The sequence below is a fragment of the Papio anubis genome, chromosome 4 (genome assembly GCF_008728515.1).
Source record: "Papio anubis isolate 15944 chromosome 4, Panubis1.0, whole genome shotgun sequence".
In the NCBI taxonomy this organism is placed as follows: Eukaryota; Metazoa; Chordata; class Mammalia; order Primates; family Cercopithecidae; genus Papio; species Papio anubis.
The window spans coordinates 74177966-74200503 of record NC_044979.1 but is presented as its reverse complement, the minus strand read 5'-3'; the positions used below and the strand labels follow the sequence as shown (position 1 = coordinate 74200503).

Below are 22538 nucleotides of genomic sequence, written 5' to 3'. Positions count from 1 at the left end.
TTAGTAGCAAATTCATAACCACTTAAAAAAAAAAGAGGTGTGTTCAATGACTGATCAAGCATGTGATATTGTTGAGTTGGGAAATGGCCTGAGAATCCTGGCAGCCAAATATTTTTATTATTTTATTATTATTTTTGAGACAGTCTCATTCTGTCACCCAGGCTGGAATACAATGGCACTATCTCGGCTCACTGCAACCTCCACCTCCTGGGCTCAAGTGATTCTCCTGCCTCGCCTCCCGAGTAGCTGGGATTACAGACGTGCACCACCACACCCAGCTAATTTTTGTATTTTTAGTAGAGGGGGGTTCACCATGTTGGCCAGGCTGGTCTCAAACTCCCGACCTCAAGTGATCCTCCCGCCTTGGCCTCACAGCTGGGATTACAAGCATGAGCCACTACTCCAAATCCATTAAGTGTCTAAATAAGCTGTGAATTCCTTTTCTCCTCCTAAGATGCTATCTTGTTTCTGCTGGGCCACCTGAGAGAAAACAGGGAAGGTGATATACATGATCCACTGTTATCGCTCTACATGTGGCAATCTCTGAATGGGAAAATCCCCATGGACACTAATGTGACAAGAAGTTCACGCATGTAACACATCAATTCCATTACACATTTAGCAGTGGAAACCATGACACCATTACATTTTATTTGCCCACAAAGGGTGCCATCCTCAAGGCTATTTTAGCTTACCTTCCCACTGTGAACCCATTATATCAGCTGAATTTGGGTATCCTTCTCACAGTGGCACTAGGTGAAATAGGTGAACCACAGTATCAACAGAACAGAATGATAAAGTTCAAGTGTTTCCCCCTCCAAAGTTCTCCATTATATTCAAGGGGTTTTTAAAAAATTTGGTCTCTCTAGAGGGCAAAGAGATTTCAGCCCAAAGCAACTGAATCAGGGTAGAGCAGGAAGGCATCAAGAGGTGTGGAAGCAGAGAAGAGCTCTGTGGCAGTCACAGGCACATTCAGTTCTGAGCAGTGCAGTGTTTACTCCTGCTTTAACCTAACTTCCAACGTTTATAGTCCACCTGAGGCACTCTATAAGGCTGCTCATAATTACTGACACCATCTACTTAGTTTTGAGGAGTCTTTGACTCAGTAATCATAACCTTGACTTCTATAGCAAAAATTCTATTATACAGTCCATCTTCATCTGGGACATTCACTGCCCTGTTATCATGATAACATCTCTTTAAACCTGGTTTCAACATAAAAGGACACGGGAGTTTTCCAGGATGATAAGGCTGACTGTAAGAATTTATCTAGACTGTCTTGGGACAGTTTCACATTCTCCGGTGAGTTACCTTCATCAGCATTATAGGTTCAATGCAAGGCAGTTAGGGTGCAAGTACTCACTAGGTTTCCCATAGGAGTTTATGTATCTCAGAGAAATCTCCCCAATAGGAACAATATTCCCTTGTAATAGCCAGGACCCACAGCAAAGAACACTGTGACACCTTTTATCATCAGAATGAATCTAAACTTGGCATGATAGACATGACAGACTGTAAGAGGGTTGAGTCAAAAAGCAGCCTAACTGTTGCTATTCCTCCTTATCTAGCACTACACACCCTGCCTCATCATCTCCCCAGTGAGTGAAATTTCTTCAATTCATGCTCAGTATAGGTGTGGGGTCAGATCCTTCTTCTAACCCAGGATGGGTCTTTGAACTAGTTGAAACAGACTACAGTAGTTTCCCCTTATCCACAAAGGATAAATCCAAGGCCCCTCAATGGATGGCTGAAACTTCAGATAGTATTGAGCCCTATTATATACTATGCTTTTTCCTATACATACATACCTATGATGAAGTTCAATTTATAAATTAGGCACAGTACATTCTATATACTCTATTAACTAATAATAAAATAGAACAATTATAACAACATATTATAATAAAAGCTATGTTAACATGGTCTCTTTCTCTCAAAACATCTTATTGTACTGTACTGTGGGTAACTGAAACCCTCACATGCAAAATTGCAGATAAGGGAGAACAGCTGTATTACCATTTTTGGACTGGCTCCTCAAGCCACAATTTCCAAAGGGTAATGAGTAGAAGGTCAGATGATTCCTGCACAGGTAGACAAGTCAGAAGAACCCAGAGCTATGTAACCAGAATCTTTCATAATCAGCAGTAAATATTACTGCCCTTTGCTCTAAAGGGAAAACTATCTTCCAAGGCTGTTCAAGTCCACAAACACAAACACTTGAAAAGGTAGTCCAGAACATAGGGCAGTCAGTGTCTCAGAATTGTGACAGGCCCATGGAGAACTGTTTCCCAACAATTATTTAATGGAAAAAAAAGTCTATACAGTTAGATGAGGCCCTCAGGGGGGTAAAAATGTCAAGAAATTCAGTTGATTTTAGAAAGATTGAACACTATTGTTATATTAGGTGGTGCAAACTAATGCCATTACATTCAATGGCAAAAACCCGCAATTACTTTTTAAAGTAATTACCTTTTAAAATACTTTCTAGCTATGATTTGTTTCTGTATACTCTGCTCTGCGATAGGCTGCGTTTTTTTTAAAAACATTTTTGGGCCGGTCACGGTGGCTCATGCCTGTAATCCCAATACTTTGGGAGGCCAAGGAGGGTGGATCATGAGGTCAGGAGATCGAGACCATTCTGACCAACATGGTGAAACCCCATCTCTACTAAAAATACAAAACTAGCTGGGCATGGTGGCATGTGCCTGTAGTCCAAGCTACTCAAGAGGCTGAGGCAGGAGAATTGCTCAAACCCGGGAGGTGGAAGTTGCAGTGAGCTGAGATCATGCCACTGCACTCCAGCCTGGGCAACAGAGCAAGACTCCGTCTCAAAAAGAAAAAAAAAAAAAATTGAACACACCCTTTATTGCCACAGCTGCTTGTGCTACAGAAAATAAACAAAACAAAAACCTCTTTGCAAATAAAAATAGAAAGCAGAAATATCAAATCCACTTTTATTTTGTATGCCTTAACATTGTGATGATTCTTTTACACTATGGTTATTGGATCTTTTGACAGGTTGCCTTGAAAAGGATTTAAATTTTTTACTACATATATTAACTATTTTCACAGCAAAATAAGCTGCTTGTGAATATAAAATATATTCTCCATGTCTTAATATTCTTAATTCAATTCCATTTAATACATTTACCTACTTATAAAGAGAGAAATGCTATTGTTTTTAATTAAGTCCCTGATAAATATATTCTATAGGAGGAAGGAACCAGTGATCTCTTTTTGCCAGAGATCCTGAACTAAACGGTCGACAGACCAAAGTAGACCTCTATAATTCAAATGTCACACTGCAAATTCAAACTGGCAGTCTTCCCTGAGTTTCATTTTACTTGCCAAGAGAACAATGAAGCACTTATTCTGATGCCAGTAGAACTTTGGGAAGAGACTAAGAGATTTGTATTTCCCTGAATTTTCCTCTACAGAAGAGGACAGCTATGAGTGACTGAAGAGACATGTTATCATTATTGTAGTAATTCTATAATTGTACAAGTAATTGAATCTTGAAAAATAAGGTGTTTACATAAAGACTGATTCATATAATTGCAAAAATGCTATCAGATCATCAAATAGAACCAGAAATTACAGTTACAGAATTTAAGGTACAAAAAAAAAAGTAAAATCAACAAAAATGTCACTAGTGGTATTACATGGATTATGCTATTACATAGATTAATGATAAACATAGTCTCAATCTTAAAATCTCCTTCCAGGGAGAAAAATTCTAGTCCTTTCCTCACATGGCTGTCTCATGATTTGTGGCAGCCATTCCGTCTTGCAAAGTGCCTGCAATGCCAGGACTCAAAGATCTTTACTGCAAGATTCCTGGCACATCTTTACACTGGATCACTCCAGTACTGATTGTGTCTAACCGCTTCCCACAAACATCCCAGGTGATATCCTTGCAAGCCATATTCAGATTCAGTAGGTCTGAGGCTGGGTGGATAAATCTGTATTTTTAAAGAAGTAGCATGATATTCTCATACTGAAGCAAGTTGAAGACACAAAGTTTTAAGCCATTTTATAAGTCCTCAGAGTGCAGGAACTATGTCCTATTCATTTTATATCCACATAATCACATAACTGCAAAATATATTATACTTGGCAGCTTTTGAATTATATTAAATACTGAGTTGACATAAAGCCTATTCAAGAAATAAATTTAAAACATAATGAATAATTATATAACCACCATGAATAAACTAACAACTTATTTCAGGAAAAGGAACAGAACAACTCATTTTCATTGAAGTCCTCTGTATGTGCCTCCTTGATTCCATTTCAGTTACTTACTCTTCTGGAGTAATTCTGCTGAATTTTATCATTTTGAGTTTTTTTTTTTTTAGTTTTGCTATATTTTTATATCCAAACAATGTGTTATTTTGACATGATTTTATGCTTTATATAAATGGAATAATATTGTGTGTATTTTTCTGTGCTTTTTTGCTTTTAATCCTGTGCTCCTAAGATTCCAGCAGTTGTTGTGAGTTGCTGAATCAACATATAATTTCATTTTATGACTATACAATAATATATTTATCCATTCTCTTGTTGATAGAGATGTCAGATATACTCAAATTTTGTTACTACTACAAGAACAATATTATACATGTCTTATAGCTAATGTATATGAATTTTACTAGGGTGGTTTACAAAAAATAAAATTGTTGAGTCAACTTTGTTAGATAATGCCAAATTGTTTTTCAAAATGGTTGGGCTTATTTATTTTCCTACGTGCAGAGAATAAGAGTTTCCCTTACTCCACATCCTCACTAAAACTTAAAATATCTGATTTAAATCAATTCAGTGGGTATAAAGTAGTATTTTATTTTGGGTTTTAATTTTCACTTGCTGATTGCTAATATATTTGGACATCATCTGGTATGGAGATTTCCTCTTCTGAGACATACCGGTTCAAGCCAATGGCCCATTGCAGTCTTTCCTTACTGCCTCATAGAAGTACTTTTTCTATACAGTCATGTGCCATATAATGACATTTTGGTCAGTGCTGGACCTTACATATGACAGTGGTCCCATAAGATTATAATGGAGCTGAAAAGCTGTCATAATGTCATAGCACAATACATTACTCACGTTTGTAGTGATACTAGTGTAAACAAACCTACTGTGCGGCCAGTTTTATAAAAGTATAGTGCATACAATTTTGCACGGTACATGATACTTGATAATAAACAGCTTTGTTAGTGGTTTATGCATTTAGTATGCTTTTTACTGTTATTTTAGAGTGTAGTGCTTCTACTTATTAAAAAAAGACTAACTATAAAACAGTCTCAGGCAGGTTCTTCAGGAGGTATTCCAGAAGAAGGCATTGTTATCATGGGAGATGACAGCTCCATGTATGTTATTGCCCCTGAGACCTACCAGCTACACAAGACATGGAGGTAGAAGATACTGATGATTCTGACCTTGTGTAGGCCAAGGCTAATGTGTATGTTTGCGTCTTAGTTTTTAACAAGAAGATTTAAAAAGTAAAAAATTAAAAACAGGAAAAAGCTTACTGAATAAAGGTAAAGTATTTTTGTACAGCTATACAAAGTGTGTTTTAAGCTAAGTGTTATTACAAAAGAGTCAAAAAGTTTTTAAAAATCTAAAAGTTTATAAAATAAAAAAGTTAGAGTAAGCTAACGTTAATTTATTTTTGAAGAAAGAAAATATTTTTAAATAAACGTATTGTAGCTTAAATGTATAGTGTTTATAAAGTCTGCAATAGTGTAATGTCCTAGTGTTCACACTTACTCACTGACTCAGCCAGAGCAACTTCCAGTCCTGCAAGCATCATTCATGGTAAGTGGCCTCCATGGGTGTACCATTTTTTATGTTTTATACCATATTCTTACTGTACATTTTCCATGTTTAGATACACAAATACCATTGTGTTAAAACTGCCTACAGTATTCAGTACAATAATATGCTGTACAGGTTTTGTGCCTAGGAGAAACAGGCTGTAACATCTAGCCTAGGTGTGTAGTAGGCTATACTATCTAGGTTTGTGTAAGTACAGTCTATAATGTTCACATGATGATGAAATTGCCTAAAAGTACGTTTCTCGGAATTTATCCCCACCATTAAGCAACATGTGACTGTAATTTACTTTCAGTTATTTATTTTTTAAACATTTTATTCCAGCTTCTGGTTTGTCTTTTCACTTTCTTAACGGTATTCTTTTGATGAACAGAAGTTTAATGTAGTCAGGTTTCTCAGCGGCTCATTTAAGAAACATTTCTAAAAACTGAGGTCATAAAGGTATTCTTCTACGCTATCTTCCAAGTTTTATATTTTTGCTTTTCACATTTGAGTAGTCAGTCCACTTGAGACAGAATTTTGGGTATGGATTATATGGGGGCTCAACTTCACTATATTCTCTTTATTGAAGAGCCAAACATTTCTCAATTCTTCTAGAGTGTAATCTATGTCATGAATCAGGTTTTTGTATATCTGAAGTGCTGTTTCTGGGCTCCTTGACCAACTTGCCCATTCTTTTGTCTCAAAGTATAAATTTACTAAAGTTTAATAATATTTATTTCCATGTTAAAGCATGTGAAATGCCATGGTTATTTCTCGTGTATCGCCCTTTCATGTATATTTTAGTAATAGCTTACCAAATTCTATTTAAAAATCTTTTGAAATTATTTTTACAAGAATTGCACCAAATCAACAGGTATTGAATCTTCCAAACCATGAACAAGGTTTCCTTGTCCTATTTTATAACTTTCTTTAGTATAACTCTATATGATTTTATTTTTCTCTATGAAGGTCTTCCCTATCATTTATGTCTTGAAGGCTTGTAAATGGTAACTTATAAATTATGTTTTCTACTGGTTTGCAGACATATTGAAACATATGTTTTATTTTACATTAATTATGTATTCAGCAAAGTTACTATAACTTTATATTACTTCTAATAACTTATCTATAGGTACTTTTTGAGATTTTTTAAATGGACAATCTCATCGTATGTGAATAACAGTTTCATTTCTTCCTTTACAATTTATTTCTTTAATTTCTTTTACTTGCCTTCCAGTACAAAGTCAAATATAAAAAGTGACTGATTTTCCAATGTTAAACCATACTTGCATTCCTGGCTAAACCCAACCTAGTTATGATATATTATCTACATAATTTATGATAAATTTTTTAGAATAAAAGCACAACATAATTCTAGAATGTCATTACAATAAAAGCAGAACACACTTTTCTTGAACTGCTTCTTTCACTCATCATAATGTCATAATTATTGTTAATACTTAATCGTTATGATGATACTGTAATTGGTATTACTTTGAGTTATAGTAGACAAAACCCAGGGTCCACTTGATGTGGGATGCTTAATTAGGAAACTTCACCATAAAGTTGGAACCCCATGGACTACACCTTTCTGTAAGGTGAAAATAAATCTATCACCCTTTTTACTGTTATTTTAGAGTGTAGTCCTTCTAAAAAAATAGACTAACTGTAAAACAGCCTCAGGCAGGTTCTTCAGGTGGTATTCCCGAAGAAGGCATTGTTATCATGGGAGATGACAGCTCCATGTATGTGTGTGAGGTATGTGTGTATTTGTGGTATGTGTGGTGTGTGATAGAAAATACATTTCTAAGATTTAAGGCTATTTCTAAGTGAATACATTGGGAAGGAGATAAGGACATATATGCAGTATTGTAATTTAGGCCATTTTGACTATTCTGTTTCAACTGCAGGTTTATTCAGTTATGACTAAAAAGAAGGCATGTTACTGTGAGTCAAGTATGTTAAGTATGTTCTGCTTTTATTGTAATGACATTCTAGAATTGAGTATGCTGTGCTTTTATTCTAATGACATTCTAGCTATGATATCTCTTTTATATGTTGCTTCATATGGTTTACTAATACTTTGTTTAGGACTTTTTTTGCATTGTTTTTATGAATGGGATGGACCTATAAGTTTTCTTTGTCATCGTTGTTAGCTTTTGGTACCAAGGTTATGTTTTATTACTTCATACATCTCACACTCTCAAAGTTTTACTGCATTCCTGGTATCAAGTTGTACTACTTTTGTTTTTCTGTCTTCTGGAATAAGTTATATGCAACTGGAGATATTTGTTCTAGTTTGGCATAATTGATAATAAAAGGATTTTGACCTTATATTTATTTTCTTTCTTCTTTCTCTTTCTTTTCTTTTCCTCCCTCCCTTTCTTCTATTTTCTGCTGTTTGTTACTCATGGTGCTTTATTTCCCTGTGAACTTTGTACCTTGAAATGGTTAACTCGTATTTCTAGAAACTTTATTTTCTTTGAGTAACAATGAATGCCCAAGGAAAGATATGCTTTTTTTTTTTTCTTCTGAAAAGTAACATAAATTAAGGCTACTTGTGATCATAATTTCTTAGAAAAAAATTTTTTGGCTCTTCCCCTCAGCACCTAAGGTTTGACACTGGCAATTATCCATGCAGTCCCCGGAGTGATAGATTTATTTTCACTTTACAGAAAGATGTAGTCCATGGGGTTCCAGCTTTATGATGAAGTTTCCTAATTAGGCATCCCATATCAGGTGGACCCTGGGTTTTGTCTACTATAACTCAAAGCAATACCAATTACAGTATCATCATAACATTTAAGTATTAACGACAATTATGACATTATGATGAGTGAAAGAAGCAGTTCAAGAAAAGTTAAGTATGTTCTGCTTTTATTGTAATGACATTCTGGAATTGAATATGTTGTGCTTTTATTCTAATGACATTCTAGAATTGGAGAAATTAACTTACAGTTTCAAAAAGCAGACTGAATAGTTGTCTCAGGCTGAGAGTGACTACAAAGTTCCATAAGTTAACTATTTGAGGTAATAAAAATGTCTTATATCTTGATTATGGTGGTGGTTACTCATCAAACCATTAACTTAAATACACTGAAAATTGGTGCATTTTATTGGATGTAAATTATTACTCATTAAAGTTGATATTTCAATGGGACTATGTAATGATAACATATCAAATTATACATTTAAGATCTGTGCATTTCACTCTATGTCAAATTTATCTCAATAAATCCATTAAAAAAATCTCTTTAGGAACTGAAACTTCCAAAATCAACTAGAGTTTTTAACATCCTTACTAGCTTCAATATCAGTTAAAAATAAATGAAGCCTTTATCAAGCCTGACAAAACTCCATGATAAAGCAGCTTTAACATCTCAATCCTTGGCCACGTCACCATTCAGTTTTCATTGCAGATGGAAACGTATTTCTGTGACAGAAAATATGTTTCTACGATTTAAGGCTATTTCTAAGTGAATACATTGGGAAGGAGATAAGGACATATATGCAGTATTGTAATTTAGGCCATTTTGACTATTCTGTTTCAATTGCAGGTTTATTCAGTTATGACTAAAAAGAAGGCATGTTACTGTGAGTCACCAAGTTGCTATTTTGATAGTCCCAAAGGTTTTCAAGGGATAAAATATGCACATTCATTTTTTTCTGGTTTTACATGAAGAAGATTGTGGTTTAGTGTGATAGAGATACAGTCTTCTTGCAAATTCATGGACTCTCAAGACACTTAAAATGTTGTAGCAAGCAAAAGTCCATTGAAACCTGTCATTGAAGAGATTACAGGCTAATGGGGGGAATTTATGGATAAATAATGATAGAAAGAGATACACACAGTACCACTAGCCGAGCAATGCTTTGTGAAGGAGATGAAACTTAAATGGAACCCTGAAAGGTGAACAGGATTAAGTTGCCATACAAGGGCAACAGAGTCAGTGTACTAGACACCGTAAAAGGTAGAGGAAACAAAAAGCATAGAAAAACTAGGGGATCCCGATGGCTCCTGGGAAAGTAAGTCTGTTTCCCAGGCATCCATCTCTCACTGTGTTTTTTAGCATTTTAGAATGTTTTGGTAAATTATTCAACTAATATATACATTTTTAAAGTCAGAAAAATACTGTCATTTGTGTTAGTTTCTATGACATCTCTTTAACACTGCAAACTGTGTTTCATCATTGTAATATTGAATTGTTCTAGCATAGTTTCTAGGGAGTACAAAGTCTACACTTTCAGAGAAATTTAATTACATGGAAGAACTTGATAAAGTTTATTTGGTATTTCGTATCTAGCTCATGAGTAAATAACATCACAATGTAGCAGTGGGAAGGAAAATATATTCAAATCATTTGCATCATAGTGTTTTTAAATCAAAGAAAATGAGCTACAAAAAGATGACATTGTTTACATGAAGGTTCCTATCCTAACCTGTATCTCCCCTTTACCCATCTTTCTGTCTGTACACAGTGTATTAAAAAATAACATCTCCATATACGAAGAGTATTTCTAGAGAAAAATCTTTCAAGTACAGGAGGATGTCTACCCTGTGGGGTCAGAGTGTGTGTGGTGTGTGTGGTGCATGTGTGAGGTGTGTATTTGTGGTATGTGTGGTGTGTGAGGGTGGTGTGTGTAGTGTGTTTGTCGTGTGTGTGGTGTGTGTGTGGGTATGTGTGGTGTAAGTATGGTTGCGTGGGTATGTGTGGTGTGTATGTGTGGTGGGTATGTGTGTGGGTATGTGTGGTGTGTATGGTGTGTGTGGGGGTATGTGTGGTGTGTGTGTGGGTGTGGTATGTGCGTGTTGTGTGTGTGTGTGTGTGTGGGGTGTGTGAGGTGTGTATTTGTGGTATGTGTGGTGTGCGAGGGTGGTGTGTGTAATGTGTGTGTCGTGTGTGTGGTGTGTGTGTGGGTTTGTGTGGTGTGGGTGTGGTTGCGTCGGTGTGTGTGTATGTGTGTGTGCTGTATGTGTGGGTATGTGTGGTGTGTGTGGGTATGTGTGGTGTGTGTGCGTATGTGTGGCGTGAGTGTGGTGTGTGTGTGTGTGGGTATGTGTGGTGTGATTGTGGTGTGTGTGTGTGTAGGTATATGTGGTGTGTGTGCATGGGTATGTGTGGTGTGTGTGTGGTGTGTGTGTGGGCATGTGTGGTGAGTGTGTGGTGTGTGTGTGAAGCGTGCGTATACACTACTTAGGCCAGAGCACATATGGATAGAGTCTTAAACAGAATGTTTTCCAAGCACTTTGTGATTCTGGGCCTCAATGACAATGACCGTTGCTATAGATTTGGGGATCATAAACCAAAGGATGTAATTAAATTTAATGATTTTAGAGATTAGACCAAATTGGAGTCTGTGAACAGGCTGTTAAATATATTTCTTTTATTCTTCAGGCTCCTCTAATTGCCATAAGTCAGCCTGCCTTTTACATACACTCAACCTCCATTTTTAAGCACCTCTATCTATATTAACAGCAACTAAACATAATGAGAATTATTTTATTATTTAAAGTATAGTATCATTTTAGATATTTTGATATGTCTACCATATAAATCATGCAACTAAATGCTACTATAATTTAAATATATATGTAATCTAGTGTTTTGAAAAATCAAGAATTTTGTATCAAAAGATTAGTTTCTTAAAAAGTACTGGATTTACAGACAGTATAAATCACTATGTACATTATTACTGTATAAACATCATACAGACCTGCTGTTGGACATTTGTTTTTTCCCTTTAATTTCAATCACAAGATATTTAAAGTGTTAGGGGTTAAAAATATCCATGGCTAAATGTTAAGAAATGAGTCTAAATTGCAGAAGCTATACCTAAAATATATGCTATGTTTCAGAATTAAATGTTTTTTTATGATTATTTTCAAACTATTATTCAATGCACAAAACACATCACTCTAGAGAAGTTCTTCAGAACATACAGATAGTTAATAAGACACAAAGAATATTTAATTTTACATATAAAGCAGGAAAGTACAGGTAAGCATTAATTTCAACCAAAAAACAAACCTTAAGAAAATAGTTGTTATTGTTATTGCAGTTGCCAGACATTTCTTGTAATTCAGCCACAGTGTTCTAAAATGGTTGACAAAAAATATTAAAGAAGGCTTAACCCCCACTGCAAAGAGAAAAGCCAAATGATAAAGGATAGGAAAACACTGAGTCCCAGTGCTTACTGTTATACACAGTGTTAAGTACTAAGACAATATTGCTGCATGTTGGTAAAAAATGCCCCCACTCTTAGTTTCTCAGTATTATACAGTAAAAAGTCTATTTACATTATTGTATTCACATGATTAAAAGGCCAACCATAATAATTGCAATCTCTTGTTTACACACACAAGCTGTTTCCAACTAGGAATGGCAAACAATATGAGTCAAATTTAATGTTATCCCTCTAACACTTTTTATAACATAAATATTATATTCTTGTATACCTTTTAATACTTATGCAAACCAAAGCTTCCATTATATTTTTCCTCTAATTATTACATGCCAACACAAGCAATAAAAAACCATACCCATGTGGGCAGCTACTCTAAACTGTATTTAATACTTTAAAAGATTCTAAAAAAATATTGTTGCTATAACATTCTTATAATGATATTAATTTCCAGTAATGAAAACAAATTATGAAAGAAAGATTAAATTATATTTTAGAAGAAGGGGCTTCAGTTTCTGGAGTGATGATTAACCTTCTTATGAACTACTGCCTAAGGAGACTTTGAAATGCTATCTATAGCTAAGACTTTACAATGTCATAAATATTATATCTTAAAAGAATATTTAAGGAAGCCAAATAATCATAATTTTTACAGTGCAATACTTTATTTTAATTTAATTTAATTTCAATGACCATACTTATTTTCTAATTCAGAAATGGAATATAGCACCAGTTCATACTGTATTTCCTCTAAGCCTGCAGCACTTCAAACTGCACAATGCTCTTAAATAAAAAATACTCATAATATATACACGCTACACGAAATATATACCATAATTACATCATCTCACTACTAAAAGGCTACACACTGATAGTGGTGGAGTATGACAAGAGAGTAAATGTAATTAAAAAGTTAAATTCTAGTAGAAAAATTTATCATACCCCCCAAGTGTCATGAAATAGTGCTGACTGTCTGAGGGATTTACTGAAATCCTCCATGGCAACCTTTCAGATTGTTAGAAAAGAAAGAAAGAAAAAAACCCAAGTGATCAATACTTCTATTAAACAGAAATTAAATCATGAATCACAGATATATTCAGATATACATTTAAAATTTTTCAATTGTTCAGATATTCATCTCCCTCTTCTTAAATAGGATCCTCCTTTTTATTCTACAGCTTTTAAGCAGAGCCATTTTAACATTTTTTTTTTTAAATCAGAATGTTTAACAGAGAGTAAACAAAAACAGGGATGCAAATTAAAATAAAATTGGCTGTTCGCTTATTCTAAACCCTTCTAAAGATGTAGAGGAAGAAAAAACAGAAAAAGCAGAAATTTAAATAGTTTGAAAATTATCTATATAGCTTAAATTCTACTAGAGTATGACTTATAATTTCCTAAAGCATTGAAACAGATATGTCTAAGCATACGCAATATACTGTAAGGTAATCTTCCTCAATATAGTTCTTAGAGCTCCACTGTAGGTTTATAATTTCAGGAGCTATTTCTCCCATTGTGATGTTTTCCATGTAGTGAATGCAAGCAAGCAAATACCCTCTGTCAATGTGACAAGTTCCAAGTTACAATCAACTGGATGATTTGATGAAAAACAGAAGCTATCTATCCTTCAGCAGAAAATGCTGATCTAAGAGCTGGCTCTGGAAATCAGTTGGATGAACTTGGTTGCTCTGAATCTAATTGGAGGTTTTCCTTACTGGTGCAGGGAATGTCACAAGGGATACTGTCAAATAAAAATAACTCTAACTTGGAAATCACAAGATGATTCTATAAATCATAAAAGTAAAAAAACCAAGTGACTGATTACACACATCCAGGGCTTATTTTAACAAAGATATATCGATCAATAAATTGTTGGATTATATATGAAATTAACTCAATTATTCAAGGAGCATTTATTCATTATATATTCAATATTTGTTCTTCTCATTTCCTTTATGCCTCTTGGGCATTTTATTCTTCGTTCACAAAGGAAGACAGGGAGTACATAGAAAATGGGGAAAAAGCACTCAAATCAATTTAATAATATTTTTTAGGCCGAGCGCAGTGGCTCAAGCCTGTAATCCCAGCACTTTGGGAGGCCAAGGCAGGCAGATCACGAGGTCAGGAGATCGACACCATCCTGGCTAACACGGTGAAACCCTGTCCCTACTAAAAAATATACAAAAAAACTAGCTGGGCGTGGTGGCGGGTGCCTGTAGTCCCAGCTACTCGGGAGGCTGAGGTAGGAGAATGGCGTAAACCCGGGAGGCGGAGCTTGCATTGAGCTGAGATCCGGCCACTGCACTCCAGTCTGGGCGACAGAGCGAGACTCCGTCTCAAAATAAATAAATAAATAAATAAATAAATAAATAAATAAATAAATAAAATTTCTTAGCATTAGAAAAAAAAGAATTTGAATCAAATGATAATTTGAAATTTTAACATTGGAGTGGATTTTCACTATTTGTACAGCTTTCATCTCTCCTATATAACAAAAATTAACAGTTGGTTTTATCTGGGCATCTTTTGGTGAGGCAGTGTGTAACATACAAAAAAGGGAAAAAACCCAAGTCACAGAGGAGGATGAGAAAGAGATACAAAGGAAAATTCTCTTTGACATTTTTCCATAAAGTGAGTTACTTGGAGTAACATAGCAAGCACCTTGTTTTTACTTCTACAACTTGCAGAAAGAAAAAACAGTTTAACTCAAAGCTAAACTAATTTAAAAAATTGAGTACTCAATTATTCTTCCCTTTAAACTCTATGAAGATGATTCTTACGGACTGTTAGAGTAAAATAATTATCCAAAGACTTGATTTCCCTATTATTAGAAATACAAAACAAAGAATCATAGAACCTGAACTCTAGCACCCCAAACAGTAATTCTCTTAACATCTTTTGTTACCCAGTTATTCTGTGTCTGTCTGAATAGAGCAGGAGTGTTCTGTATACTCTACTGAAAAACAGCACAGTGTGTTGCAAAGAGTCCAGGCTTTTGAGCCAGCAAGATCTTATTCCAGTTCCAACTCTGCCAGCTACTGGACATACCACTAGAAGAAACCTCAGTTGCTGCATTTCTAGGAAAAAAAAGAAAGTCTCTTCCGGCTGCATCAAAGATTAAATGAGATCATGTAGGAAAGACACCTTGCAAAGTGCCTGCCACTAAATATTTACTTAATTTCCTTGCCCCTGACAATATCTGCTCAGGTGACAACTCTGATTACTTTACAAAAGCAGGCAAACAAACAAACAAAAATCTATAAGCAATCTGCCATTTAAGATGTGATACATTCCTAAGTATAAATGTCATGTAAAAAATATTCTTTTTCCATCTATTCAAATTATCAAGTTAAAGAAAAATCTGGGCCAGGTGGGGTGGCTCACACCTATAATCCTAGCACTTTGGGAGGCTGAGGCAGGAGGATTGCTTGAGGCCAGGAGTTCAAGACAGGCCTGGACGACATAAGTGAGATCTCATCTATTTAAAAAAAAATTTTTTTTTTTTCATTAGCAAGATGTGGTTCTGTGTGCCTATAGTCCCAGCTACTCAGGAGGCTGAGGCTAGGCAGAAGGTTGGCTTTAGCCCAGGAGCTTGAGGATATATTGAGCTATGTTTGCACCACAGCACTCCAGCCTGGGTGACAGCAAGACCCTGTGTCTAAAAAAAAAAAAAAAAGAAAAAGCAAAAGCTAAATCTTATATCAACTTTTGGGAATGAATGTGATCAGTGCCTCAAAATAACTGCAGAAAATGTGTGGTCTGTGATCTAGATGTTTTACTTGGAGTGCCTTAAAAATGTGACTATCGTGTTTGCCCCCTCTGCTTGTTAGACTTGATGGCTTATTTCACATTCATGGAACATTAGAAGCTGGAAGGAATTTTGTGATCTAGCCCAATCCCTGTGCTTTCAGGCCAAAGACACCAAGGCACACAGACTGGAAAGCCTGGCCACGTCACCTTCCACCACTTGATGTCACTGTACTCCCCTGAACCTAAGACCAAAAATCCTAGCACAGTGAGGATGCAAAAATCAAACCTGCAGAAAATGATTCTACAATCTCAGAAAAAGCTTGCAGTCAAAGCAAATTGGTGTCTTTGATAAAATACAAAATACTAATGTAGAGAATTGAAAACCAAGAAAGATACAAGTTCAAAATATTTGAGGAAATCCCTTTTTTAGTTTGAAAATTCAAGAGAAGATTTTTCATGCAAAATATCTCAGTGTAATGAAAATATACTTGCCATTTCAAATGGACTCATCAAGTAAGAAAATAAATTAAATCAAGTTCTAAGAGTCTAATTCATTCACTTAAAGGATTTCTAGTGTATTATTCTTTGATCAAAAGTTAACAGATATACCACCTCTAATTTTCTACTATAATAAGTAGAGAATATATCCTCATTATACCACATATTCATGAGATCTTAATATATATTGGGATTAAAACATCTCAGACTAAAAATATGTGAAAATATTTGAATGTCTGTTTATTAATCTCTATATCCTGGCTAGAAAGCAAAATTCTGAAAAGTTATATATTCAGAAAAGAAGGGGATGAATATATGAAGTTTCACTGTGGTTATATCAGCTGGAATGAAGAATATTTATTTTATCTGAATATATACTAGTATATGGAGTATAAAATACTACAATTAAATTGTTGATGGGTCTTTTGACATGCCAATATGAAACATATGCATGTTTAAACGTGTTTATAATAAAGCATGTTGTCCCGTTATATCAATGTACATTTGACAATGACATTAGAAACAGACCAGCATCTGTATTATATTACAGCACACAAGGGTTCTGGAGAGCTGTTTTCACTTGAGGGTTAGCTTCTATTCATTTACTTGATCTTTTACAGAAAGCAGGATGTAAAATTATTCCAATATGTATCTACTCTATGGAACATGTGCTAGTGGAAAGCTTTGTTCTGCATTATGTTAGCACAAATCATAGTGAGCAGATCCAAAGAACTTTCTCTTCCTGGGGGAAAAAGACACTGGAAACACTCAGCAATCTTTACTACTTTTCTATGTATATTTGTTTGTGTTTGGGTGTGTTTACCAATTTTTTGGAAAAGCATTACATACTATAGTAGAACATTTGGAAAAGATTGAAAAAATATAAAGCAGAGAGAGAAAATCACCCAATTCCACCAATAAAGACAGACATTATTCACATTTCTGTGTTTTTATCCTTTTCTGTTTCTATGACTTCCTTTATAATAGTGCAAAATATAAGACTTATTTGTGTCCACAGTCTTCATACTGTAAAAAGGATACCATGACTTGATTCTTAAGTGTGTATCAGATGCTAGTAGTATTTCTTTTCTAAGGTAGAATTTTAGTTCAATGTGGACATACCTTCCTCAAGAAACTGCATAAAACCTGTCATACTGTTTAATACTGTTATACAGTAGACAGAGTTTCATGAATTAGAAAATGTGGGAAAAATAATCGTTGCAAGCACTACTGACCTCGTCATCGTCGGCATCATACTGGGCATAATGCTGTTCCAGCAGCTCTCTCTGGCGCCTCTCCTGTTCCAGTGTCTGGCTTATCAACTGGGCAACCTCACTCACTTGTCCTGGTTTTTCCCGCCCAATAACAAATCTGTGGAAAGGTTAACAAAGACTAATATTTAAGACTCTCCAACAAAAAGGAGTGCTAAGAAAAGTAATAAGCAGGTTTGATCTCAGCAGGGTCCATCAAGCCTCAAGAAAGTAATATCACCTATGGACTTCAAAATGGTTTTCTTGGGTGAGAAGAAAGGTTAGATGAGCAATTGAAGTGATTTTTAACGACACAGCTCATAAAAGAAGGGGGGAAAAGTAAAGGACCATAAAAATTATCATTTTAAGAGAAGATGTAACATAGGTAACCCATTCTGCAGCACTTTACACATTTTTGATGCCATACAAAATGGAAGCAAGCTCATAATTTCCTGTACCATTGAACTCAAGAAGCATTTGCATAACTATAACAAAAATTGTTCAAAAACATTTTGAAGGCCAGGCGCAGTGGCTCAAGCCTGTAATCCCAACACTTTGGGAGGCCAAGGTGGGTGGATCACTTGAGGTCAGGAGTTCGACAGCAGCCTGGCCAAGATGGCAAAATCCCATCTCTACTAAAAATACAAACATTAGCCAGGCTTGGTAGTGTGCACCTGTAATCCCAGCTACTCTGGAGGCTGAGGCAGGAGAATCACTTGAACCCGAGAGGCGGAGGCTACAGTGAGCAAAGATCGCGCCACTGCACTCCAGCCTGGGTGACAGAGACTGTCTCAAACCAATAACAACAACAAACATTTTGAAGTACAGCATAACTTAGGTGGCTAAATATATAACTTTGGAAATAAGAGAAAGGGAAAACTTAAGTAGTGTTTTTTGTTTTTAAAATGAAAAACTGTAATAAGAAGAGGTGGTGAATTAATTCACTTCCTTTGGGGGAAAAGATAGCATGAGAAGGGGTATGGTTCAATAAATAAAGGGAGGAGAGGAAATATTTGTTGATATTAATGCCTGTAAAAAAAGCCTAAAGAGAAAAACAAGGAAGATATTTCCTTATTGCAAGCTACAGTCATTTACGGTATATTCTTGTCAACATAATGTGTTGTGCTCAACAATTTAATATTTGTTTTTTGACATCTTTTCACACTAATATACATGTTTCTGTTTTTCTAAAAATACAAATGTGTCTCCAGGATGCAGTTTCTAAGTATTACTTCTCATCATTTTAATATGAATCTTTGTTTAAATCTTGTTTCTACATTTAATTGATGCTTTCCTCTGATTAATGTATGTTGCTGTTTGATCAATTTTAAAAGAAATATACCATAATTTTTCTGCATAATACACTAAAGGTCAAAATTTTCACCCTTGGATGTTAGTAGTTAATTGCCTTTTAATAAATACTTTTATATAGTTTCAAGCAAGACTTACTTTGAAATTATCTTTAAGTGTTCACTTATCTTTTGCGTTATTTTCCTTTGGAAATCAAGTATTAATAGAATTTATAAATACTATCTTTTTCATGTTTATTCAGGTACAATTTACACACAATAAAATACATGAATTTTAAATGTACAGTTCAATAATTGTGATACATACGTAAACATGTAATTACCACATTAATGAAGATACAGGACATTTCCATCAACCCAAAATATTTCCTTATATTCCTCTCCAGTAAGTCATCTTCATCCTGGGCCTATATTTATCTTTTCCAGAGTTCTATAAAAATGGAATTTTAGGGTGTCTAGCTTGTTTGGCTCACCACAATGATCTGGAGGTTTATCCATGTTGATGTAAGTATCAGTTATTTGCTCCTTTTTATCACTAAATAGTTTTCCATTTGTATTGAATACATCACATTTGGTTTATCTATTTTTCTACTGATAGGTATTTGGGTTGATATTATAAAGAAAGTTACTATAAACATTTGTGAACAAGTCTTTATGTGAACATAAGTTTTCATTTCCTTTAGACAAATAATGGAATTGATGAGTCATATGGTAAATGTATATTTAACTGATAAAGAAATTGTCAAATTGTTTTTCAAAGTAATAGTATCATTTCATATTCCCACTAGCAATACATAAAAGCTGACGTTGCTTTGCATCCTCATCAACACTTAGTACTGTCTTTAAAAATTTTGGCCATTCTAGTAGGTATCTAGCGGTATTTCATAACGGTTTTAATTTCCATTGCCCATATGATCTTTTCATGTACTTATTGACCATTCACATATCTTCTCTAGCGACGTATCTTTTCAACTCTTTTATCCATTACTGAAAATTAGGTTGCCTTTCTATTATTGAGTTATATTTGTTCTTTATAGACAAAAATACACACACACACACACACACGTGTGTGTGTATTTTGTGTATTTTATTTTTAAAACAGAGTCTTGTTCTGTCACCCATGCTGGAGTGCAGTGGCATGATCACAGCTCACTGTATCCTAGAACTCCTGGGTTCAAGCAATCCTCCTGCCTCAGCCTTCTGAGTAGCTGAGGTAACAAGCATGTGCCCCATGCCTGGCAAAGTTCATTTTATAATGTTTTATAGAGATGACAACTCATTGTTTTGCCCAGGCTGTTCTTGAACTCTTGGCCTCAAATGATCCTCTCACTTTGGCCCCCCAAAGTGCTGGGATTACAGGCATGAGCCACCACACCTGGTCCTTTATATATTCTTGACACATATCCTGGTCCATGTATGTTCAATATACATATACAAACACATACATAATATACATCTATGTGTTTATGCATTTAATTTATTTATTAACTTGTCCCAGTCTGTGGCTTGCTTTTTCATTTTTTAAATTGTATCTCTCAAGGAAGTCTAATTTATCACGTTGTTTTAAAAATTCACACTGGACACGGTGGCTCATGACTGTAATCCCAGCACTCTGGGAGGCCAAGATGGGAGGACTGTTTGAGCCCAGGATTTCAAGACCAGCCTAAGCAACAAAATGAGACCCATCTCTTAAAAAAAAAAAAAAAATAGCCAGGTTTGGTGGCATGCACCTGTAGTTTTAGCTACTTGAGAGGCTGAAGTGGGAGGACTGCTTGACCCCAGGAGGTCAAGGCTGCAGTGAGCCATGATTGCACCAATGCCCTCCAGACTGGGTGACAAAGCAAGACCCTGTCTCAAGAAAAAAAAAAAAAAATTGATGGCTTTTGCTTCCTATATAGAAAGCCTCTGCCTGATTTAAGATTGTTAAGATTTTCTCCTATTTTTCTTCTTAAAGTGTTTATGTTTTGCTTTTATATTAGGTCAATGATATCTTGTAAATTAATTTTCATGTATGATGTGTGGTAAGGGTGGAGTTTCCTTTTGTATTTCTAAATTGATAATGAATTGTTTCAACACCATATGCTAATAACACATTCCTCTGATTACTATATAATAAGTCTTTAGGTGGTGTGAGTTTTCTAACTCTGTACCAATTGTTTTTCCTCTGCAATTCCATATAAATTTTACAATCAGCTTGTCAGTTTCTAAAATAAAGCCCACTGGGTTTAATTTAGAATTGCTCTGAATTCTAAATTAATTTGTAGAGAAGTGACATCTCAGCAAAATTGACTTGTCTGATCCCCGAACATGGTGTATCTATGTATTCATTCCGATTTTTACTTTCTCTCAATAATATACTATGGTCTTCAGTATACAGGTCTTAAAAAATCATTTGTTAAATTTACCTCTAAGTATTTCATGTTTTTTTTTTTTTTTTTTTTTTGGATTGTAAGTGATATTGGTTTTTAAATTTCTGTTTCTGGTTATTTGTTTTTAAAGTATAGACATATAATTGATCTTTGAATACTGGCCTTGTATTCTGCAACCTTGCTAAACTCATTTATTAATCCTAGTAGCTTTTTGTAGATTTCCTAGAATCTTTTGATATATAATATCACATCCACTATGAAGAAATACATATTTTACTTCTTCCTTTCCTATCTATTTATTTGTTTATGTATTTATTGCCTTAATGTCCTGGCTAAAACTTCCAACATATATTAAAAAGAAGGTGTAAGAGCAGACATCCTCGCTTTGTTCACTGCTGATCTAGAATTCTAGAACATGAGTTCTAGTTTGCCTAGAGATACACAGAATAATTTTATTTAGCGATATTATGTTTTTTACGGTTAAAGATATATATAGTCTTTAACGTGCTAAACGAATCCATAGACAAATAGTGACTACCTTGAATTCATTACATTTTTGGTAAATTTTTAAATGTCAGAAATTATGTCTAATGATACAAATATAAAGCAATTCAGAAGCTTATATCCTAGAATGGTAATTTTAGAAAAGCCTAGATTGACCTTTTATCTTTATTTAAATGCATCATAGAGTAGCATTTCAGAGTATCGCTTACTACAAAGTTGACAGGAAATCGAGGGTAGCAGTTAATGTATAAAACGCATATAAATTGAAAACAGCAGCCTAGCTCAAAGTAAAAGGTAAATTAGAATTCAAATTCATTTAAGCCATAAATTCTTTAAACTTATTTGAGAATGTTATTGTCAGATCTTTTAATTTAACAATTTTTCTAATAGAAATAAAGTTCATTTTCTCTGAAAGACAAGTGCTACTCAGACTACAATTCAGGGAGAAAGAAAGATGATTTTAGAAATTATCTGCTAGCCAAAGATTAGAAACTACTGTTGCTATTTCCAGAAGTGAATGAAAGTGTCTTAAGAAAGACCCTGTGAGAGATTTTAAAGCAGAAAATTATTTTTATATAGTTCAGATTATAACAGAGTATATAATAAATTAGTCATTTATCACAAATCAAAACTCTAATATAATTTGCAAATTTCTTCCTATCCTCAAAAAAAGATCCCTAATTCCAAATCAGAATTATTTGTGAAGCTAAAATTAAAAAGAATAAATGCATTTATAATAGAAGTTTGACAGGAAATAAGAATCGTTCCACACTGCATGAGAAACTTGCATTTTAAATCATGAAGGCACAGTTGCTCAAAATCGCAGTTTCACTTTCTCAATTTGCCATACAATTTAA

The 22538-nt window shown here is 34.6% G+C and overlaps 1 protein-coding gene across 18 annotated transcripts in view; it reads right to left on the bottom strand.

The window, feature by feature from the left end:
• The window catches only part of PPP1R9A (protein phosphatase 1 regulatory subunit 9A), a 386892-nt gene that overhangs the window by 78725 nt on the left and 285629 nt on the right, over positions 1–22538 (bottom strand). For 12 of the 18 annotated variants that reach the window (XM_017956944.3, XM_017956945.3, XM_009203380.4 and 9 more), the window contains exons 6-7: positions 17484–17619; positions 11847–11912 (exon numbers count right to left, since the gene is read on the bottom strand). In XM_017956944.3, the coding sequence (XP_017812433.3) occupies positions 11847–11912; positions 17484–17619 (202 nt within the window). The remainder of the gene's footprint in view (positions 1–11846; positions 11913–17483; positions 17620–22538) is intronic. The other 6 variants (XM_017956946.3, XM_009203382.4, XM_017956948.3 and 3 more) reach the window with 1 other exon arrangement.